Source organism: Gasterosteus aculeatus, chromosome 14 (genome assembly GCF_964276395.1).
Source record: "Gasterosteus aculeatus chromosome 14, fGasAcu3.hap1.1, whole genome shotgun sequence".
In the NCBI taxonomy this organism is placed as follows: domain Eukaryota; kingdom Metazoa; phylum Chordata; class Actinopteri; order Perciformes; family Gasterosteidae; genus Gasterosteus; species Gasterosteus aculeatus.
Window position 1 is genome coordinate 14,392,100 of NC_135702.1, and position 21,141 is coordinate 14,413,240.

General features: G+C 43.9%; 1 protein-coding gene across 1 annotated transcript in view; it reads right to left on the reverse strand.

Annotated features, from left to right (window-relative positions):
* musk (muscle, skeletal, receptor tyrosine kinase) overlaps positions 1–20,925 on the reverse strand; it is a 28,591-nt gene extending 7,666 nt beyond the window's left edge. The window contains exons 1-15 of the mRNA XM_040198219.2: positions 20,696–20,925; positions 18,306–18,432; positions 17,011–17,162; positions 16,776–16,903; positions 16,361–16,502; positions 16,115–16,239; positions 13,773–13,932; positions 13,269–13,275; positions 11,364–11,627; positions 11,080–11,258; positions 10,516–10,539; positions 10,327–10,415; positions 6,498–6,672; positions 5,305–5,491; positions 5,029–5,220 (exon numbers count right to left, since the gene is read on the reverse strand). Coding sequence (XP_040054153.2) covers positions 5,029–5,220; positions 5,305–5,491; positions 6,498–6,672; positions 10,327–10,415; positions 10,516–10,539; positions 11,080–11,258; positions 11,364–11,627; positions 13,269–13,275; positions 13,773–13,932; positions 16,115–16,239; positions 16,361–16,502; positions 16,776–16,903; positions 17,011–17,162; positions 18,306–18,432; positions 20,696–20,753 — 2,009 coding nt within the window. The 5' untranslated portion in view covers positions 20,754–20,925. The remainder of the gene's footprint in view (positions 1–5,028; positions 5,221–5,304; positions 5,492–6,497; positions 6,673–10,326; positions 10,416–10,515; positions 10,540–11,079; positions 11,259–11,363; positions 11,628–13,268; positions 13,276–13,772; positions 13,933–16,114; positions 16,240–16,360; positions 16,503–16,775; positions 16,904–17,010; positions 17,163–18,305; positions 18,433–20,695) is intronic.
* Between the last annotated feature and the right edge of the window lie 216 nt (positions 20,926–21,141).

Sequence of the window (21,141 nt, forward strand, 5' to 3'; positions counted from 1 at the left end):
AGATTGATCAAACGGGTGTTCGTGTTATTTATGAGAGGCAGTATTGGCATTTCTTTTACACGACAGTCTAGTTTTACACACTTTCACACACGTTTGCGTGTTTCTTGCATTTGCCGACGGTTCTCATTTCACCCGTTTTTGTGCGTACGCATGGGTTTGAGCTTGCGTGAAGGACTGCACATTTTTCCGTCAAGTTTGCTTTTTATAAATACCAATTATTGCGTAGAGAGCGGCGTGCGCCTTCTTTTGTGCGTACACAACGTTTATAAATGAGGCCCCTGGACAGGGCCAACCAATTAAATCGTTTTGCGTTTGCTCATCCTCGCAGCATGAAGACGAGCAGGACAAAGACCAGGGAGTCTTTCGTGGAGTCTTCGGGGCGGCTGAATGCGGTGCCTTCTTCTGCTATTTTTAATAATGTGTTTGACCCCTCTACCCGTACTTGTTCGAATCTCTTCCCGCAGATACTACAGGCCTCGGGCTAGATCTGCTCTCTATCATAACCTCTCCTCTCTCACCTATCCCACCCGCTCCACACATGTCAAGCACCTCGTCACAGGAGGTCTCTGGAACTGCCAGTCAGTGACTCGCAAGGCTGACTTCATCTCCGGCTTCGCTATCCAGCAGTCACTCGATTTCCTCGCTCTCACCGAGACCTGGATCACACCTGAGAACACATCCACCCCAGCCGCTCTCTCCTCCGCCTTCTCCTTCAGCCACACTCCCAGGCCCACTGGTAGGGGTGGTGGCACAGGTCTACTAATTTCACCCAAATGGAGCTTTTCTCTCTACCCTCTACCACCATCCACCCCATTGTCCTTTGAATTCCATGCTGTAACAGTCACTCACCCGGTACAATTAACCATCGTTGACCGTCCGCCAGGCTCCTTAGGTCATTTCTTGGAAGAACTGGACATTCTCCTGTCTAATTTCCCTGAAATTGGACCTCCGCTCATCCTCCTGGGTGACTTCAACATCCAGACAGAGAAGTCATCTGACCTCTTACACCTACTTTCTTCCTTCGCTCTGTCACTCAGTCCCTCTCCTCCTACTCACAAAGCCGGCAATCACCTTGACTACATCTTTACTAGAAACTGCTCTACCACTAACCTCTCTGTAACTCCACTCCATGTGTCTGATCACTTCTTCATCTCTTACTCCCTTCCACTCTCTATAACTAACAAACCTCCATCATTGACTAACTCTGTACCGGCTCGTCGCAATATTCGCTCCCTCTCTCCCTCCTCGCTGGCATCCTCTGTTCTATCAGCTCTCCCTTCAACTGATTCCTTCTCACTCTTGCATCCGAACGCTGCTGCAGAGACTCTCCTCTCAACTCTTTCCTCCTCTCTAGACTCTCTCTGCCCTCTTACGACACGACGGACTGGCAAATCCCCTCCGGCTCCGTGGCTGTCTCAACCGGTGCGTGCCATGAGAGCCACCATGCGAGCATCGGAAAGGAGATGGCGTAAATATAAACGACCTGACGACCTGCTTAAATTTCAATCTCTCCTCTCCTCGTTTTCTGCTTCTATCTCTGCTGCCAAAAGCTCTTTCTACCAATCCAAAATTGAATCTTCATTTTCTAACCCCAAAAAACTCTTCTCGATCTTCTCCAATCTCCTCGAACCCCCTACCCCTCCTCCCCCCTCCACCCTTCTTCCGGGAGACTTTGTCAACTACTTCACCAAGAAAATAGCTGACATACGCTCCTCCTTCTCAAACCCACTTCCTACTTCTCGCGTCCCACCGACCTCACCTCTTTCGCCCTCACTTTCCTCTTTCACCGCCCTCTCTCCTAACCAAATTCTTACCCTAGTAACCTCTGCCCGTCTGACCACCTGCCTTCTTGACCCCATTCCATCACATCTTCTACAATCTATCGCACCTCACCTTCTTCCATTCCTCACCTGTCTCATCAACAACGCTCTGTTATCTGGCTGTTTTCCCAATTCTCTGAAGGAGGCAAGAGTCAACCCCCTCCTGAAGAAACCTACCCTCAACCCTTCTGAAGAAAACAACTACAGACCGGTCTCTCTTCTTCCCTTTTTGTCCAAAACCCTTGAACGTGCTATCTTTAATCAACTCTCCTCTTATCTCCACTGTAACAACCTCCTTGACCCCCACCAGTCAGGTTTCAAGACAGGCCACTCCACAGAGACTGCTCTCCTTGCTGTCTCAGAGCAACTCCACACTTCTAGAGCCGCCTCTCTCTCCTCTGTCCTCATCCTTCTGGACCTCTCTGCTGCATTTGACACGGTCAACCACCAGATCCTTATTTCCTCCCTTCAGGAACTTGGCGTCACAGGCTCTGCTCTCTCCCTTCTCTCGTCCTACCTCGACGGCCAACCTGGCGAGGATCTGTATCGGAACCTTGTCCTCTTACTACTGGAGTTCCTCAGGGTTCCGTGCTGGGTCCCCTCCTGTTCTCGCTTTACACCAACTCTCTTGGCGCTGTCATTCGCTCGCATGGCTTCTCTTACCACAGCTATGCCTATGACACCCAACTAATTCTCTCCTTCCCTCACTCGGACACCCAGGTGGCGGCTCGGATCTCTGCCTGTCTAACTGACATCTCTCAGTGAATGTCCGCCCACCATCTGAAAATCAACCTCGACAAGACTGAACTACTTCTCTTTCCCGGAAAAGATTCGCTTACCCAGGACCTGACAGTCAACTTTGGAAACTCCGTACTAATGCCCACTTTGACCGCTAAGAACCTCGGCGTCACACTCGACAGCCAAATCTCCCTGACTGCCAACATCACCGCGACAACGCGATCCTGTAGATACACGCTCTACAACATCAGGAGAATACGTCCCCTTCTCACTCAGAAGGCAGCGCAGGTACTGATTCAGGCTCTTGTCATCTCCCGCCTGGACTACTGCAACTCCCTCCTGGCTGGCCTCCCTGCCACTGCCATTCGACCTCTGCAGCTCATTCAGAATGCAGCAGCTCGACTGGTCTTCAACCTTCCGAAATTCTCCCACACTACTCTACTCCTCCGCTCTCTTCACTGGCTACCGGTGGCTGCCCGCATCCAGTTCAAAACATCGGTGCTCACGCACCATGCAAACAAATTGTAGCACTTAAATTGTACTTGTAACGTCACTCATCTATAGCAAATTGTAAATTGGCTTATTTGAGGAAATTGCACTTTCTTGTTTCTTGTTCTCCTGAGTTTGTACCCTATGGTTGAATGCACTTATTGTACGTCGCTTTGGATAAAAGCGTTCGCTAAATGACATGTAATGTAATGTAAATCAGTTCTACAACAGATTTGACTATGTCCGCCCACCCCGCTACAGAAGCTGCCTCCGTAGTGCATGGCCATCTTGCACCTCCACCCCCTCCCTCACCTCCCCCCATCACCCCCCACCGTCAAAGGCATCTCCGACCCCAATCTCCAGCCATCAGCCACCGACTGCAGACACTTCAGGGAACAAAGAGTCACCTCACCCCTCCCTTCCCACCCGCCCCTCCCCCCTACCATCACAGCAGACCAGGTGAGGGCTGAGCTGAGGAAACTTAATTCCAGGAAAGCTGCAGGCCCAGATAAAGTTAGTCCTAGACTGCTTAAGACGTGCGCAGCTGAACTGGGTGCGCCGCTCCAGTACATCTTTGACCTTAGTCTCTACTACTGCACATACTCAGACCTCAGGTACGACACGCATTGGACCCACTACAGTTCGCATACCAGGAGAAGGTAGGAGTGGACGATGCGATCACATACCTGCTGCATAGGATGCATACTCACCTGGACAAGGGAGAAAGTGCTGTGAGAATCATGTTCTTTGATTTCTCCAGTGCTTTTAACACCATCCAACCCCTCAGACTGTTAGACAAGCTCATGCAAATGGGCGTGGACGATCGCCTCGTATCATGGATTACCAACTACCTGACAGGGCGGCCACAGTTTTTCAGACTGAAGGACTGCCTGTCTGACACTGTGGTCTGCAGCACCGGAGCACCACAGGGAACTGTGCTCTCTCCTGCTCTGTTCACCCTGTACACTTCTGACTTCTGTTACAATACAGAGTCTTGCCACATGCAGAAGTTTTCAGACGACACTGCAATTGGGGGGTGTATCAGGGATGGCCAGGGAGGGGTGTATGTGAGCCTGGTGGAGGACTTCGTGGAATGGTGCAAGCACAACCACTTACAACTGAACACTGCTAAGACCAAGAAAATGGTGGTGGATTTCCGCAGGTCTAAGCCCACCATGCTACCAGTTCCCATTGAGGGGGTCAATGTGGAGGTAGTAGGCACATACACAAGTACCTTGGGGTGATCCTGGACAATAAGCTACTACAAGAAAGGGCAGAGCCGGCTGTACTTTCTGAGGAGGCGGCGGTTATTTAACGTTTACAGCAAACTCCTCCAGATGTTTTACCAGTCTGTCGTCGCCAGCGTCCTCTTCTACGCAGTGGTGTGCTGGGGAGGAAGCGCTAAGAAGAAGGATGCAGGGCGACTGGATAGGCTGGTGAAGAAGGCTGGCTCTGTGGTTGGTGCTGAACTGGAGTACCTCAGTCACCTTAGTCGCCGACAAAAGGACCCTCACCAAACTGCTCACCATCATGGACAATGAAAACCATCCTCTCCACAGCACGATCAGTCGACAGAAGAGTCTGATCAGCAGGAGACGGCGCTCGCTGCCATGTAGGACTGATAGACTGTATAAATCATTCATCCCCAGAGCCATACAACTGTACAATAACACAACCCACCAACCAAAGGTACCTCACTAGAAAAACTCAGTTTTCTAGTGAGCCATGTTTACTGGCTATGTTAGCCTTTGCACAGCAACACTTCCTAAGTAATATCCTTACCTCTTCTGGCCTGTGACACTGATTAAGATGATAAATACTAGTCCAAGCAATATTGCTGATAAAATATTCCTTATTGTACAGCCTCCATAATTTTTATCTTCCAGAATTTTCTACCTCCATTCTTCTTCATTCCTTGTAATCGCCTATTGGGTTGATGTATAGCTGCGTAGATCTACTTCCCCTTTCCTCCTCTCCTCACCTTGCTTGGAAAACCCGTCCAAAGGCTCCTTCTCCAATATCCCTCACATATTGTATATTATTCCGTGGATATTCAAGGGCCATCAGCTTGGAGTTCAACAGCAGGGGAACTCGCTGGTACATGGGGTTGGGGTGGAGTCGATCCAGCAAGAGCTCTGATGGAAGAGCGCTCATCGTCGGGGTCTCCATGGCTCTGCGGCGGGAAAGAGTGTGGAGTGAGGGGCAGAAAGGGTGGAGACTCAGATAAAAAAGACTGCGCATCTCGTCTTTTTCTCACCTCTTTCGGTTTCTCCACTGCTTCCTCCGTCTGTGGCAGGCAAGGATACAGATGAAAATGAAAACTGCAGCTGCAAGTACAGTCAGGAGGATGACAATGACGGACATGGAGTAAGCGGGAGACAAAGGTTTGGCCATGGGAGGCAGACGAGTGGTCTGACGAGGGCCCGGCAACTCAGGCTTCATTACTGAAAAAACAGAGAAAGTTCAAATGAAGGTGCTACGCTGTGAATGGGCTATTGAAACCTATTCGTTTGGTTGTAAAGGACTAATCGATCATCGGCTGGTGAGCTAATCTACAGTTGCATATTATCTGCTAACCGGAGGAATAGAACTGTATACATTCTTTCCTCTTTGATTCTGCCTATAGTTAGGGCTGGCTCAGGTTAGCCCGGACCAGCCCTTTGTTAAGCTGCTATAGGCTTAGACTGCCGGGGGACTTCTTAGGACACACCGAGCTCCTCTCTCACGCTCTCGTTCTACCATAATTCACGTTTTATTAATGCACATGACTAATTCTGCTTCTTTCTGGGAGTTTTTTTGTGCTTTCTCCCCTAGCAGGTCTCCGTAGATCGTAGTTCCTTCTGTACCCTGGTCCTGACACCTGCCGTGGCCCTGCTGACGCCTGCTGCTGCCATCATCATCATCATTATTATTTTAGATATTAATCATATTACTGTACTCGTAAACCAACATTACCCTCTCCTAAAGTCTCTGTGCTCTCCCTCCCCACAGGCTTCTGTGGATGGTGGTTCTATCTGATGGTGGTTGCCCCTGCAGTGGTCCTGCTGTGCGCCTGGCTTACTACTCACAATTACTTGAATCATTTCTGTCATAGGAATTGCATGTATTATACATTGTTCATTCTGTACACATGGCATCCATTGTAGTCTGTCCATCCCGAGAGTGGGATCCCTCCTCTGACGTTCTCCCTAAGGTTTCTTCCCTTTTTTTCCCTCTTGTAAGGGTTTTTTCATTTTTTGGGGAGTTTTTCCTGTGCCGATGGTGGGTTTCGGGACAGAGGATGTTGTATGTGTACAGACTGTAAACCCCTCTGAGGCAAATTTGTAATTTGCGATTTTGGGCTATACAAAATAAAATGAATTGAATTGAATTGAATTCTGTTAGATGGGTGAGTCTTCTGATGAGAAAGCCAAAAATTTAAACAGAACAGAAGACGGCAAAAAACCAAACCTGGTTCAATGCTGGTCTCCCCACACCGGGGCACAGCGCAGTACTCCCAGCGGATGTTGGGATTGGAGGTGTAACACCACGGCTTGTCGCTGATTCCTCCAGGGTTTCGACAGTAGTTGGCTGAGTTCTTCAACTCTGGAATAACGTCGACGGATAGGCGGTGCTCGTGGGGAACCTACAGAGTGGGACAGTAGCTCTATTCAGACAAAGCCATATGTACTACGCAGCATACTGTAGAACTACCTATGAAGGGAACAATGAGTCCTTTGCGTCCTTTCAGATAACACCAGATGGAAAAGGATTCCAGGTGCAATGCAAACAAAACAAACCCGCAGCCTTTTCACTAGTCCTCTGTGGTTTCTCCTGAGGCTTTCCTTGCCTTTGCTGCACTGGGTAGAAAACCAGGGGCGGGGGTGACGCTGTCTGGTGACAAATAACTTAATACATTTTTCATGGCCCTGATTAGGTCCCACATTAAGGTTCCTGTCTGCAGAAGGTATAATATGTAGGATACTTTAGGGGTTGTATAGTTGTTTCTGAAACATTAGATTACCAACTCAAATACTGAACATCTGGTGTCTTTGGGTGCCATACGCCTTAGTCATAAAAATACCAGTGGTCTAACCTATGCCAAAAGATATGAAGTTATGAGCTGAAAGGGCTCGTTTCAACAAGCACTGAGTAAAGCAAAATGCTCACATGGTTGACTATTAGTGCCAGGAATGTTAGAAATGGCAAATCCATATGACGAGAGGTGTCATTTTGTCATCCAAATACACATTTCTGATTGGGGCACTAAAGGCTGGCAAAGAAAACAATTGTTTGTATGTGCAAAAAGTACTTGGTTCACTTAAAACATTTGATATATAAAGGAACATTTGTGTCAATAGTTAAAATGTACCAACATTTACTCTTTGTAGGAGATGGGGTTCTTCAGTGTCAAACCGTCCAACCTCCCACGTGAAGAGGACTAGTGGCACTTTATTGATAACGCGCTAGGCTACTAGGGCTGTTGCTTTTAAGAAGAACCAAAAGAATATAAAAATGATAAATCATGTTGCTTTTCTGGTGATAACCAAAACTTGCTTAAAAACAACAGTGTCAACAAAAGTGTCATAGGACTCAAACAGAGCTATGGTCATCAAATAGTATCACATTTACAACAAAATACTAAATAGGATATGTGTAGAAAAGTTATGGGAAAAAAAGCCGAACAAATCACCTTGTTGGTATGACGTTATAGTGAGTAAACACTGTTGATGAACATCCACCTAACTGGGACTCAAGTGCCATGTCTTATCTTTTCATCTATCAAATATATAATGTATAATCATTTATTTATCAGTGGAGTTTCCCCACAGTCAGACTGAATCAAACTTTTGCTGTAGTATTTCTCCATGACTATTTCTCCGTGACATCATCCATATGTGTCGAGTATGTGCTGACCATGTGATTTTACTTCAAGGGGAAACATGATATCTTCTGGCTCATTTCCTAACGGACTCACATGTGAAGAATATCTTTCACTACAAAAAATATTTGCTTAACAACATCTGCTCTGTGATGCGAAGAAGGTAAATGATGACTTTAGAAAGAGCCACCGCTGACTGATTAGTGTTTAGAGAAGAAAACAACACTCAACGTGTATTAGTAACAGCTGCTCTTCCTCTGATGGACCAGTTTGGCAGGTAAAAGCTACATTGAGCTTCAGCTGTGAATTAGAGATGTGTATTGTAAGAGAGAAACTTTTCAAATCAAAAGTTGGTGGAATTAATTCCAGAGCAGTCCCTTTAGTTTCAGGGTACGGCATTTTGGCAATCTGCTCTGAGTCCGTCAGAAATGTGGGACCCGACAATACCCCAATCATGCTATATCCTGTAATCATACAGGAACTTAATCAAAACTGTCCCTTGTTATGTGTCCCATCCACCCTTCTGATTTATGTGTGGCCGGCACCTCGTGTCAAATAATAACAGTGTGTTCCTGGAAGTACAACATGTTCCAATTGTTAGCTGATGTCATTTTCTCAAATAAAGTTAGAGCCTGACTTTAATCCAGACCAGTGTCCCAAATCTTTTCAACTGGGCCAATTCAAACAACATTTTGTTTGGCACTATAAGCCACAATATTACATACAAATATGTACACCAAAATATCGTATTATTATAATTATTATCGTATTATATCATATCAATATGAAGTTCAACTCTCTCAATCAAAACCAACAAACACATTTACAAATGAAATGCGTAACCCTTGTGCTTCATGTACCAGGGATGAGCCAAACCACACATGATATTGGAAATTCCCAGTTCAGTAACCATCCTACCATACCATCTATCTTCCACAAGCAGCCATGACCTATCCATTAAGTCGTATCCATAATCATTTAAAATATAACTTTTTTTGTGCTTGGGCTTGTCTCCAGTTGACTCAGAACATGTTGAGGGCTAAGAAGTGTCAGCTTTCCTTTGAGCTCTGTTCACCACACTACTTTTTGTTGAGCGACCTCTTGAAAAACTTTTGCTGTGTTATCGTGACAAGCTGTCCAGGCGTTGTTGCTGTGAGTTGTCATGTCATTTTGGTATCTAAAATAGTTTTGCTTCTGTTTTCATACGTTGAAAAAGTAAAACGTGTGAGCAAATGGTGTGGACACATTGGTACCATGAAGCTCCCCTTAGTTACATAGAAAATGTTCCCAGTTGCTGTTAGTATTTGGTTTAAAGAGCTGCTTTGGCTGACATTTTAGGGCTCCAAGCTCTCATTTTACATAGTAATATATATAAATATATGCAAACTGGAAGTGGAGAGAAAAAAGAGACAGTGGACAGAAAATACATTAAAATCTGCCACCCCATTAATGGGAAAACTTTCTTTCAGTATCACCTTTAAGTCTGTCTGTGAGCCAGTGAACCATGTTAGAGTGAGTGTGTGTTAGCAATGGGGTCTGTGCAGCATATGCGTGTGAAAACTAATTGCTTCCAGAGGCAGGATGTGACATGATGAGCCCCTCCCCTCTTTCTGCTGGCCTGGTGCACACACACACACACACACACATACACTGCACAGGAGACTAGTAGGAGCTCACACTCAAAGACTCTCGCAGAGCAAAGCCGTAAAAACATTAAGAGGATTTTGGGCCACAGGGAGTGTGTGTTTGTGTGTGTTTTGTGCTTTTATATGTTTTTCTGTCTGTGGTTAGAGATCAGAAATATCCACAGAGTATCACAGAGTCTGGGCTTTAAACATGTGACTCAGAGACACTACTACATTTCCATAAGCAGATGATAGAATATTTCAACGCATCCTTATGCAACCAATCATATGTGACGTGACAAAAAGTTGACTTTTCCTACAAAAATAAGCAACACGTGTCAGTTTCTGATTCTTACATCAATGTAATCTTTTCAAAATACAGTGACGTCTGCACAGGAGACAACTCAGTTATGTTTATACAAAAAAAATCGTTGTACATTTTCCTTTATACGCATATACGCTTTGACAGTGAAAGCAACCTGGCAATCATAGTAAACCCGCCCTATACTTCGTATACTCAGCCTTATGAACGGACTATTTGAACGGACAATAATTTACTAAATTACCATCTGCTGTATTAAACCAGACTTGGAACTAGCAATATAAACCATAAACCCATTTTACAATGGTTACTGAGGGAATAAATCAGGTGGGAAGTAGATTTATTTTTTTACAGACATATGTCCAAGACACAATAGACACCTGGTGGTCAGTGCGGAGAGTGCAGGTTTAAGACCTCATCAGAATTTGAGGTTCACACATGCACACATATCCACATCCATAAGCCACATACCTGTTGGCTCCATGACTGACATGGCACCCCGGACCTGGTCACATTGGCGGTGCCTTGGTAGAAACGGCCCTTTTCACTGAAGCACGCTGCTGTTGACACCAAACAGAATTTCTTCAGAATTAACACTACCTAATGACTGCATGAGTTTGATTGAGGTTTGGGATCCACTTTAAATGCTTCTCCACTTACTTGTGATTTGATCTTTCTTGATGTCTGAAATGCAGAAAAGAGCAAATAAGAAAAACAAATAATTTTGAGTAGAAGTACAGCTGTCCCGCAATTTGAAAGTCATTTTCAGTACAGTTCCAATTATATTACAGCGCAAACATACCCACTATTACACCTCACCTGGCATCGCACACACAACGCTGGATTTGTGTATTTTGGCTGGGCTGGGTCAGACCCTATTAATGACCTCATAAGTATCAGCGACCTGTAGTTTAGTATGCCAGGCTTTACTTTGGTTAACTGCAGCCGGCCAACTCCTGCTTTTCTTTGACGCAACACTCTTTTGACGCAACGTTTCTTTTGCAAGAGTGTTTTTGCTCAAGTGGTTTGGTAATTAATTATCACACAACACTAGCAGCTTGTGGCAAATCAATTTAGTTCAATTTTTTTATTTATTTTAATTTATTATTTACTCTTATTTGTAACTCCTTTTCCAACGTGCTCCTCAGTAGAGTAGAGAGTTCTTCATTTTTAGGATTATTTGCTTTGAGTGGGGGAACTCAAAGCTGTCTCAGTAAGGCTTACCTACAAAAGGGACATGTGTGCAGGCGTCAGAATCTGCGTGAAGGCTCGGTAGGGCCTGACAATTGGGGAGGAGTGAGGTGGAAGCCGAGCTGAAGAAGCCAGATTGAACAGAACTGCTGCCCTCGAGCACCAACCACTCCTTGTAGCAGTACAGCTCCTTCACTGCCAGGCAGTGTTCTCTGTTGAGTTGAAGGAGCCAAAACAAATAGAGGAAGTATCAACTTCGTTCATTCAGTGATCCATTGATTGTTGTACAAACGGACAGAAGGAGACCAATTCATTACCGGCAGACGGGTTTGGGAGCCGGTCCTGACCCCGAGGGGTTGCAGTCGGGGAAGGAGGCGTGGCAGAGCAACGCGCGCGCCGCCGGGCTGCACAACGTGCTGAGGCCCTCCAGCTCCGTCCACCAGCTCTGGACCAGGTACTCCTGCATGTCCTCGGGGTCTGAGAGGGAGGAGTTAAAGAAGACTAGGAGGTCGTCCTGCAGGACGGTGCGGCACTCGTCTCCGCGGTACGCACTGCAGTAGCCTGTGACGCCCTTGTAGAGTCTGCGGGGAAGAAGACATTTTCAGATTGAAGACCCACGCAGAAGACGGTTGCTGCATGTGTTCTGTCAACAAGTCTACAAAACTGGACAAAATCAATGTATCTAAACCACATCTGGGTAAAAGTCACGTGACCATGCATGGACTGGAATGGAAGAAAAAAAACAAACTTGGGGGAAAAGCATTAGGTGAAAGATTCTCTGAACTATGGCGCAGTTAGTTCATTTCTATTGAGTATTGTAGTGTTACCCAAATGATTTTTCACGACTACTTGCTATTCCTTTAAGTGTGAGTACTGGAAGTGGAAAAGTGTCTTGGTAATGGACACTTACATAAGTCACCGTATGTCAAAGTGCTATCTGCACCAATTTCTCATTTCTGTAGGTGGGAATTTTACAAAATCAGAAAGAAAAACTGTGAGGGATAGGGGTGGATGAGCAAAGTCTTCATACGGTGTAGAAATTGTATTATGTGGTCAAATGAGTGCAAATTAGATTCATAGAACAAACTCTTAAACGGCTTATTTCTAATAATATTTATTTTCTGCACAAAATCAACAAAGATATTTATAATATATAAATAAATATATAAATATAAATATAAATGGCACACCCATGATAAAAAGTGTAATAACTCTGGAAATACTTTGTGTATTTGTACAATTTCTTTTTGTTGGGATAAAGTGGAACTCCTGTGAGTGATATACTGTGTGACAATCAGTCAATATATTACTCTTGAAAACGTTATATCAATATTACACACAAAAAAGTTTGAGATTTGCCTCAAAAAATGTCATAAACCAGCCCTATGAATCCCATAGAGCTACACCGTAGGATGAAAACACATTTACGCGATAGCCCAGTTTGTGGACAGTTCACATGTAAAGTTTCAAAACAACAACATTTATGATTTTTTCGCTTCCATGGCTTGATGGGTTTTGTATTGGAAGTTTGGCATGGTTTGTCTTAACGAAATGATACTTATATTACCGTAATCAGCGCGTTCTGCTCGTGTTGTTTAATGAATGAAAAAAATGTTGCATAAATTATCATAAAAATATGGCACTTTTGGTCAGTCAAGTCAACAAATATGCATTTAATATGTTCTCACTGTTACCCCACCCACTAAAGTTGAGTATTTTAAAGTAGTTTATGGCTTATTGTAGCCAGGGCTCTGATGTTGAAAACAAGGCTAACCATGCCTAGTTATGAGCATGATTAGACCGGCTGTGCTTCAATTTCCATGTCTGCTTGAAGAAATTTATATATATTTTTTTATCGATGGTTTGGTGGTTATTTCGCGATAACTTCGGCAGGCTTTGTCAGAGAGAAATAAAACATATACCACTAGAATCAGGGCGATCTGCTTGTTTGTTTTCCTTTTATTAGAATTTATTTTTGACTGACTGAAAAGGTTCTACACCACTGTATGCACTATTTTTGGACACATTTTTATAGTATTTTTAACAACGGAGGACGTGTATCAAACCGAGGGTCACAAGAAGCAGAGAAATACCAAATAAAACAGAGTGACAATACCATAAACATGTGGTCATGCAATGAGGCGGTAGAAAGAAATTGGAAGAAAGCCATGACACAAATGGTCAAGAAAAACGTTCATAGAAAAATCAACCATTTTGCTTACCTCCACTCTACGGGGAAATGGCAATATCCAGAAAATACCGGTTGAAGAAACACAAGCAGGAGGACAGGGAAGAAGAGAGGAGGAAAAAAGATCAAAATAAACAGGGTAAGAAAACCAACCATGGTGCTTCTCTCACCCGCTCAAAGCTATGTATGGGGCAACCAGGTGGGAGGACAGTGGTTTGATCACGGAGGAAGGGATGTGCTTGTGTGTGTGTGTGTGTGTGCGCGCATGTTTGTGTGCTTGTGTGTGTGTGTGTGTGTGTGTGTGTGTGTGTGTGTGTGTGTGTGTGTGTGTGTGTGTGTGTGTGTGTGTGTGTGTTGAGGGGACAGTGATCGCGGGATGTGAAGTTGAGCCAAATGGGTAGGTGGGTGGAAGTGGAGAGGGGTGGCGGGGGACAAACAGCTGAAGCCACACTTAACACAATATAAGTAACAGCTAACGCAACTAAAGACATCTCACACACACACACAGTCAGTGTAGGAGAAGAAAAGGGGTCCCAACCTGCGACGATGATTTTGGCGGTTGCCTTTGCAGTGTTTGCTCCGGTGCTGTGTCTGTTCGAGGCCAGACATGTGTATAGGGCCGGCTTGTTCACTGTTACTTTAAGAACGGACAGGATCACTTCGCCTGTCAACGTCTCTTCCACTGATGCACCCAAAATCTGGAAAAGAAAACCCCAAAAACAATTTGATGAATGATAGCAGGGTGTCAATATGCCGGGACAAATAACTCTTTGAAACGTTCACCATTAGCATTAGTATTGCATTACATTACAGGTCATTTAGCTGACGGTTTTATCCAAAGCGACTTACATTACATTTTTAACCCATGACTTTTTACATTTTATCCGGGGAGCAATTAGGGGTTAGGTGTCTTGCTCAGGGACACTTCAACATGGGACATGGGGCAGCCAGGACTCGAATCACCAACCTTGCGGTTCCCAGCGCACCCTCTCTACCCCTGCGCCACGACGACCTAGCATTAGAGGGAGTGTTGCGGAGTACTGACCTGCGTGCAGTTTAAGCAGATTTTGCAGTAGCTTGCTCGTAAATTGAACTACATTCCTGTTGCCCAGTGCACACAGCGACAGCATCATCATCTTCCTTCCAGCATGAGGAAGACTCACCATGGACCATAGGTCCAGGAACAAAACGTGTGGCCAAACATTTGTACAGGACCAGTGTTTTTGTTGCAACTTATATTTGAAGCTGCAGAATTTTACATACAATGAGGTGAGAGTTTTTTCAAATATCCAGCCCAGAAATGAAAATGAACACTAAATAATTTGAATAAAGTGTCAATGCGCTGATTGTATTACAGTTTCATGGGTGTTGAGTCGATAGAACGCATAGTGAGCTATGTGACAAATAAAAAAATTCCCTGCAATTCACACCGGGGGGATGAAAGCAGATTAAATGCCTTTGTTGTTTTCAGTTTCTGCATTGACACATAACTCCCACATACATCAATTATACTTGGGTGCGTACTGAGTGTGTGTTTGTGTGCATGGGTGGGTGCTGATGTGTGACACGTCTATATTTGAAGCTGTGTCTGTCACCTCTCTGTTTTTGGGACGAGCTCGATCCAGCCTTGCTGAAATTGACCTACCAGAAAAGCAGCTTGCAGTCATTTTAATCATCACACACACACACACACATATTATTTACAAGCATAATGGGCCAGTAATCACATTGTAGCTTGCACCTAAGACTATTAAATACCCAGACATTATGTTTAGTGTTTTTCAAAGTGATCACATGTAGTTTAATATCCAGGATTAAAGAGGTTTATAGAGGCGGCACATATACCCGTAACTACAAAACAAGCTAAAAACAAGAGCACCGATGTCAGTCAATATTGTAGTAATCCGGCCCGCTGGGTGGCCCAGTGCGGCCCGCCGGATTACTTTGCTATTGTGAGAATTATAGAAAGGTCCCCACGCATGTGCAGCCGCTTCTGACAGACAAGAGGCAGATCAATTTGCTTTGGGAATCGTCGGCAAAAAAAAAAAACTTAATGACGACGGCACCATGAACAAGATTCCAAAGGTAGTCCTCAAACCAAAGGGTCAGCTCACGGTAACTTTGTTTACTTCTGTATGTAATAATGCCAAATATCCTTCCGCCACGCTTAGGCTAATGTAACAGTAATAATTTAAACCTGCATTAGATGTGGGAAATAGTGAGCTGGTCCGAGTGTGTTAGGATAAGTGCTATGGATGTCATTGGCCATTCTATACACCGTATTTTGGTTGCATAAAACCAAGATGGTCGCCGATGAATTAAGTTGGTGCGCTTTAGCCCCGCCTCTGCTTGAGTCTTGAGCTGGATTTAGCAGCCAGCTGTTTGCTACTAATTTGACAAAAGTGGACAAAGCTACAGTGTTGATGTCAATCCATCGGTATGTGGAGATTTCACAAATAAAAACTCAACGTCCGTATCTTCATCAGACAGTAAAGCCTGTTGACTCTCCTGACTATAGCAACGTCAGAGCTTTCCTATTATCCACGGCTCTGCGGCTGACAATGTGTCAAAATGTCAGCTGCACGATGACATTTCTCTGATGTTGGCTGTGTGAGCTGACATCTGAGACAGACTCAACCACACTGAAGGAGGCAACAGTGGGATCACAAGCATTTGTATAAAGACGGTGGACACAGATGGATTTATGATTGGATGGAGCTACTACCATAAACAATGGTTTCTACTTTGGAAGAATTCAGTGAGTTTAACTATCTTGGGGTATATTCATTGGACGTATTTCATCCATCAGGGATATTAAAATATTTGGTCAAAACCACCAAACCCTTGCTTTCATAACACACACTGAAGCTCAACACTCACTGTGTTCCCATTTTCCAGCCAGGTGATGGTGGGGATGGGATTACCCGTTGCGTTACACTCCAAAGAAATCAGGCTACCATATGCTACCCGCTTCTCCTTAGGAACCCGCAGGATTCGCGCTGGAGCTGAACACACGCACAACAAAACACAGACAAAAATGTAGTATTGTATTTCTTTTTTTTTTCTTTTTTTAAAAAGTACATGCTGTACTAAGAACAGAAAGTGAACCGGCATTCAAATACATACCCTGGATCTCTATGGTGACAGGTTTTGAAAAAGCCAAACCAAAGCTATTTCTGGCCACACAGCGATACTGTCCTGCATCCTCCTTCTGTATGTGATGGATCTTCAATGCACCGTAGTCAAGGATGGTAACACGGTCACTGACCTGCCAGAGATGACACCATTTGTATTTTTTACACTAAAAGGCAGAATAGATTCAACAATATCTTTATAACGTTATGTTGGTCTTCATTTCCATTGGAAAATAGAAACCAAGCCAATAAAAGAGGTGCTCTTTATTGCTTGATGCAATCAGCCCACACTCACTTTGAATATTGGTCAGATGGACATAAACATTGGCTACAATGTAGCTAAATCTATAAGAGGTGTAACAGGAAACCTCCTGTTGCTTCTGCTGTTTAAGTGAAAATGTGCATACTTTGATGAGCTCGTCATCTTTGAGCCAGGTGACATCTGGTTTGGGGTTGCCGAGGGTAACGCAAGGCAGCACCGCTTTGGATTCTACCAAGAGGGTAACATTGGTAGGATGGCGTTTGATCTGTGGCTCTGAAAAAAAGGACGAATCGGACGAAATAGACAGGATGCAATTGTTCTACTTCATTTCACAAAGTCTGGATTGGGTAGACATAACACGAGGAAGACGGCAGACATACTCATCTTGAGCTGCAGAGCCCCGCAGCTCTTGGCAGCCTCTCCGATGCCGTTGGTGGCGAGGCAGCAGTACTCTCCATTGTCCGTCTCTCTCACATGAGGGATGCTCAGCATCTGTCCATGCTCTCTGGTGATGTACCTGGGGTCATAGTACCTGGTGGGACAAAGGAGTGTGTGAAGCACCGAAGAGTGACTGTGAGCAGGAGAGATCGATGGACGAGTCACCATACTTTGTGATTGCCTCGGCTTTAGAAATATGCTTGTTAGATGAATGCAGAACATAAAGCATTAACAGAACAATCAGTGCGTAGTTGCAATATTTGCACCTGGTGTTAATTAGACTTCATACTTGTTCAATTACCTGCACAAACATTTGCATTGTGATAGTCAAAAATAGCCATCTTATGGCATATGTTAAGCCTTAAAATTAGCTCCTCGTGTTACAAATATTTTATCATTTTTCTCCTAGAGCTTGTCCACAATATTGACATGATTTAGATCAGGGGTCCCGACCCTATTTTGTCTCACAGACCAGTTTCATATTAGACAATATTTTGCGGACCGGCCTTGAAGGTGTGGCGGATAACAACGAAATAACTGAAGGGGGGGGGGGGGGTAATAGTCGCGCATGGCAAAAAAACGCTTGGCTGGAGCTTGGGAAGTGTATCAAGAGGGATGAGCGAATTTATTTAAGAGAGAATCCATTTTTCAAAATAAAATATTTTTCCAAAAATTTGGGCAAATTTAGGGATCATTGATTTTGATGATTTAGATAAATTATTCTGACTTTGTCTCATTTAACTTTAGTTTTGTGATAGGTAGTAATGATTTAGAGATGCAATACGTATTGTTGTTCTTGTGTTGGCCTTGTAGTTGAAATGACATTTGAGGAGTTAAACTATACTTCTGTAAATCTTCTCAGATGGCATAACTTTGAAATAACCATATCTTTGGGATAGCTAAATGTGGTGGCTGTTTCCCCATTTTGAAGTTAGTCTAGTAAGGTTAGCCTAGTAATAGCAATCTCGTACTGACATGTTTGGCATCTTGCGGCAATCTAAGTGGCCTCTAAAGTAATTCCAACTTCCAGAACTGAAAACACTGAATCACAGTATTACCCACCAAATGGGATGTTTCTTTTTGGAAGAATCATGTGACATACCTGAGTGGGAAAGAACATTTTGACCCAAATATGAGGCCAGACTAAACAGTCTACAAACAGTCTAAACAGGTTCAGTGCTTCATGAACCTGCAAGATTAGACACCTACTGCTGTAGGTGAAAGAAGTCCAACTTACATGATTGGGTAGTTATTCTTGGTCCAACTGATGTCGGCACGAGGCCGGGACTCCACCTCACAGATGAAAGTGGCGTTGTGATCCAGCAGAACATCCAATGTCTCTAATAAGGTGATGATGCGAGGCGCTATGTGCAAAGTATGTACAATGCAAAGAAAACATGAGAGCTTTTCTTACAAAACCGTAAGTTCCGTTGAGCTGAATCCCAGCTGCATTACAACAAAACTATTTGACATTCTTGGCATTCCTTTCCAAGCTAGAGTCATCTGTTTCTGTCACTCGGAGTCCAGCTATGACTAAAGGCACCAGATCAGGTTTTTTTTTGCAGCTTTGCCCCCCCGAGGGGAGCAGAAGAGGGTAAGACATATAGTTTAACTAATTTTCCATCCCCTATTTTTTATTCGAGCAGAATTCAAGGACATTTTAATTCAAGGCCCAATGATAGGCTTCAATCACACACAGACTGTTCTCTGCTATTTCGTTTCCATAGATGGTCGTTGTTAAAAGTAAATTACTAGCTCTGTATAAACACTCGGTATACAAGCCATTAAAAACACCTGTTCTTTTTCAGAATATAAACAAGCTGAATCCAGACTTAAGATGTGACCGATAAGAGTTGATCAAATAGAGAGTTGGAGGAGGATCATTTTTGGAGGATTAAGAGAAGATGAAAAGACAACTGTTTATAAACGGCTCCTTCTTGCTCTGACTGAATACAGTGAGAGAAGGGGAGTAGAAGGGAGTAGAAGGGGAGTAGAAGGGATGGGGGCAACTGTTTATACGTGGATTCAGATCAGAGACATCAGGCTTGCCTTGAACTTTGTCTGAACTACTGAGAGGCAGAGGGATAATAGGAAACAGGAGAGAAAAGAAGGTAAGATCAGAAAAAGAAAAAAGGCAATGGAAAAGATAAGAGAGGAGAATGAAGAGATGGATTACTTTTTTTCCTCTTGTGAAACCATATTTTTGCACTGACATTGCACTGCTGCTGTTTGGCTGAGTGATGGTGAGAGTGCTACTGTAAATCCTTGGCATGGCAGGGTTTTATAGCATAGAATGCCATTCTTAGCCCAGGTTAAGTCAGGTGAAATATCTCACTTGTGGCTGCTTTGTTAAAGGGCCAGTGTGTAGCATTCCGGTGGGATCTACTATTGTAAACTAAATACAATACTCATAATTATGTTTTCACTAGTGGCCATGGTCTACTAAATGAACATCATGATGTAGTGAGGAAGAGGGATGGCAAAACTATAAATAGACTAATCAGCCTCAGCTGTGCATTGCACAATGAGAGTGTTACCATGCTAAAATAAGACTGTTTTTGGAGTGGGTCTTTTCTTTGTTTTTGTTCTCCACGCATAGTATGTTCCTCAATACTATGTCTGAACAGATGGACATCATCTGAAGGGCGATGGTTTTTCTGCGGTCCATGTTTAGCAACATCACTAATTCTTTAGAACAAACGAGAGTCTTACTGGATTCAAATCTAGGGAGTTTCGTACTAAATGCTGTTTGGACACAAGAAGTGACACAGTGCAGTTAACATCAGGCCTCCACTGTATGGATTGCAAAAGCCAAACAAAGATACAAACAAAGTGCCTCTCATTATCACTTACTTTACTGCATTTTGACTGTTGTGTGTGTGCATTATACAACATTAAAAAATTTGTAATTTCTAAGTTGGCATTTTCATGTATGGGTAGGTAAAAGGAATGTGAATGTAAACATTTTAGTCAACAAGTAAATGTGCATCTTAGCTATTTTTTCTTGGTTATCATTTTCTATTCATCCAATGGCTCCTGTTAATTTTTCTGCTGCAAATGTCATTCATATACACCTTTTTCTGCAATGATCACTGAACAAATCTTTCTCTTTCAAACTTTAATTGCATTTACTCCTGTATTCCTTAAATCCCTTCCAACCCTTTCTCTTTCCCGGAACGAAAGCCCATAACTTGTAAAATCCCTTGTTGGCTTTGATTTGCAGTTTTTCTTGGTTGTTTTCCATTGTGTAGTTAATCAGATTGTAAACAACAATCCCATCGGATTCTACTACGCAGACCAGACAGAGGCTTCGTCAACTTAATTCTATCATTGTGGTCAAACAAGAAAAGAAGACAAAAAGTAGCATTATTCTAGTGGCAACGTTAGGGGATCTGTGTGGACCTATAAACACTTTCTCCTTGCCCCTGCATGCAGGATGCAGGACTACTGATGTCAGAATGCTCTTTAGCATCTTCATCCATTGTTGCCTTTACATGTAAACATATTATAAGGGATTTCTGTCACTCTGTTTTTGACTCATTTTTTGTATTCAGCATTCTACACCTCTAAGGAAGGTACCCCTACACAATGAGAACCAATGCTAAAGCAAATGAAAACCTCGCTTACCTCTCTGTATCCCGTAAACCGAGGTGACCATAAGCAGCAGAACGACCACGACCTTCATCCTGGCTCCTGTGACAGGCAGCCTGTACAGAACGAGTGGGAGGAAACGCTTTAGATTCCCATGGCGGGTGAAGGAGATGGTCCCGTTGGCTCACTTGGTGTGTTCCTTTGCTGTGTGCAACTACGTGAGTCTCAGCCAGGGACAAACTTCTGTGTCCAACGAGGACCAGATCCTGTTTGTGTGTGTGTGTGTGTGTGTGTGTGTGTGTGTGTGTGTGTGTGTGTGTGTGTGTGTGTGTGTGTGTGTGTGTGTGTGTGTGTGTGTGTGTGTGTGTGATGGACAGTGGCAGCTGCTCGCTGTCCTCATTTACAGTCACTCATGTTTGGTAGCTTTGCTCAAGGCTCCAGGGCTGTGCTGCTGCAGAGCTTTACTCAGACACAGTGATCAG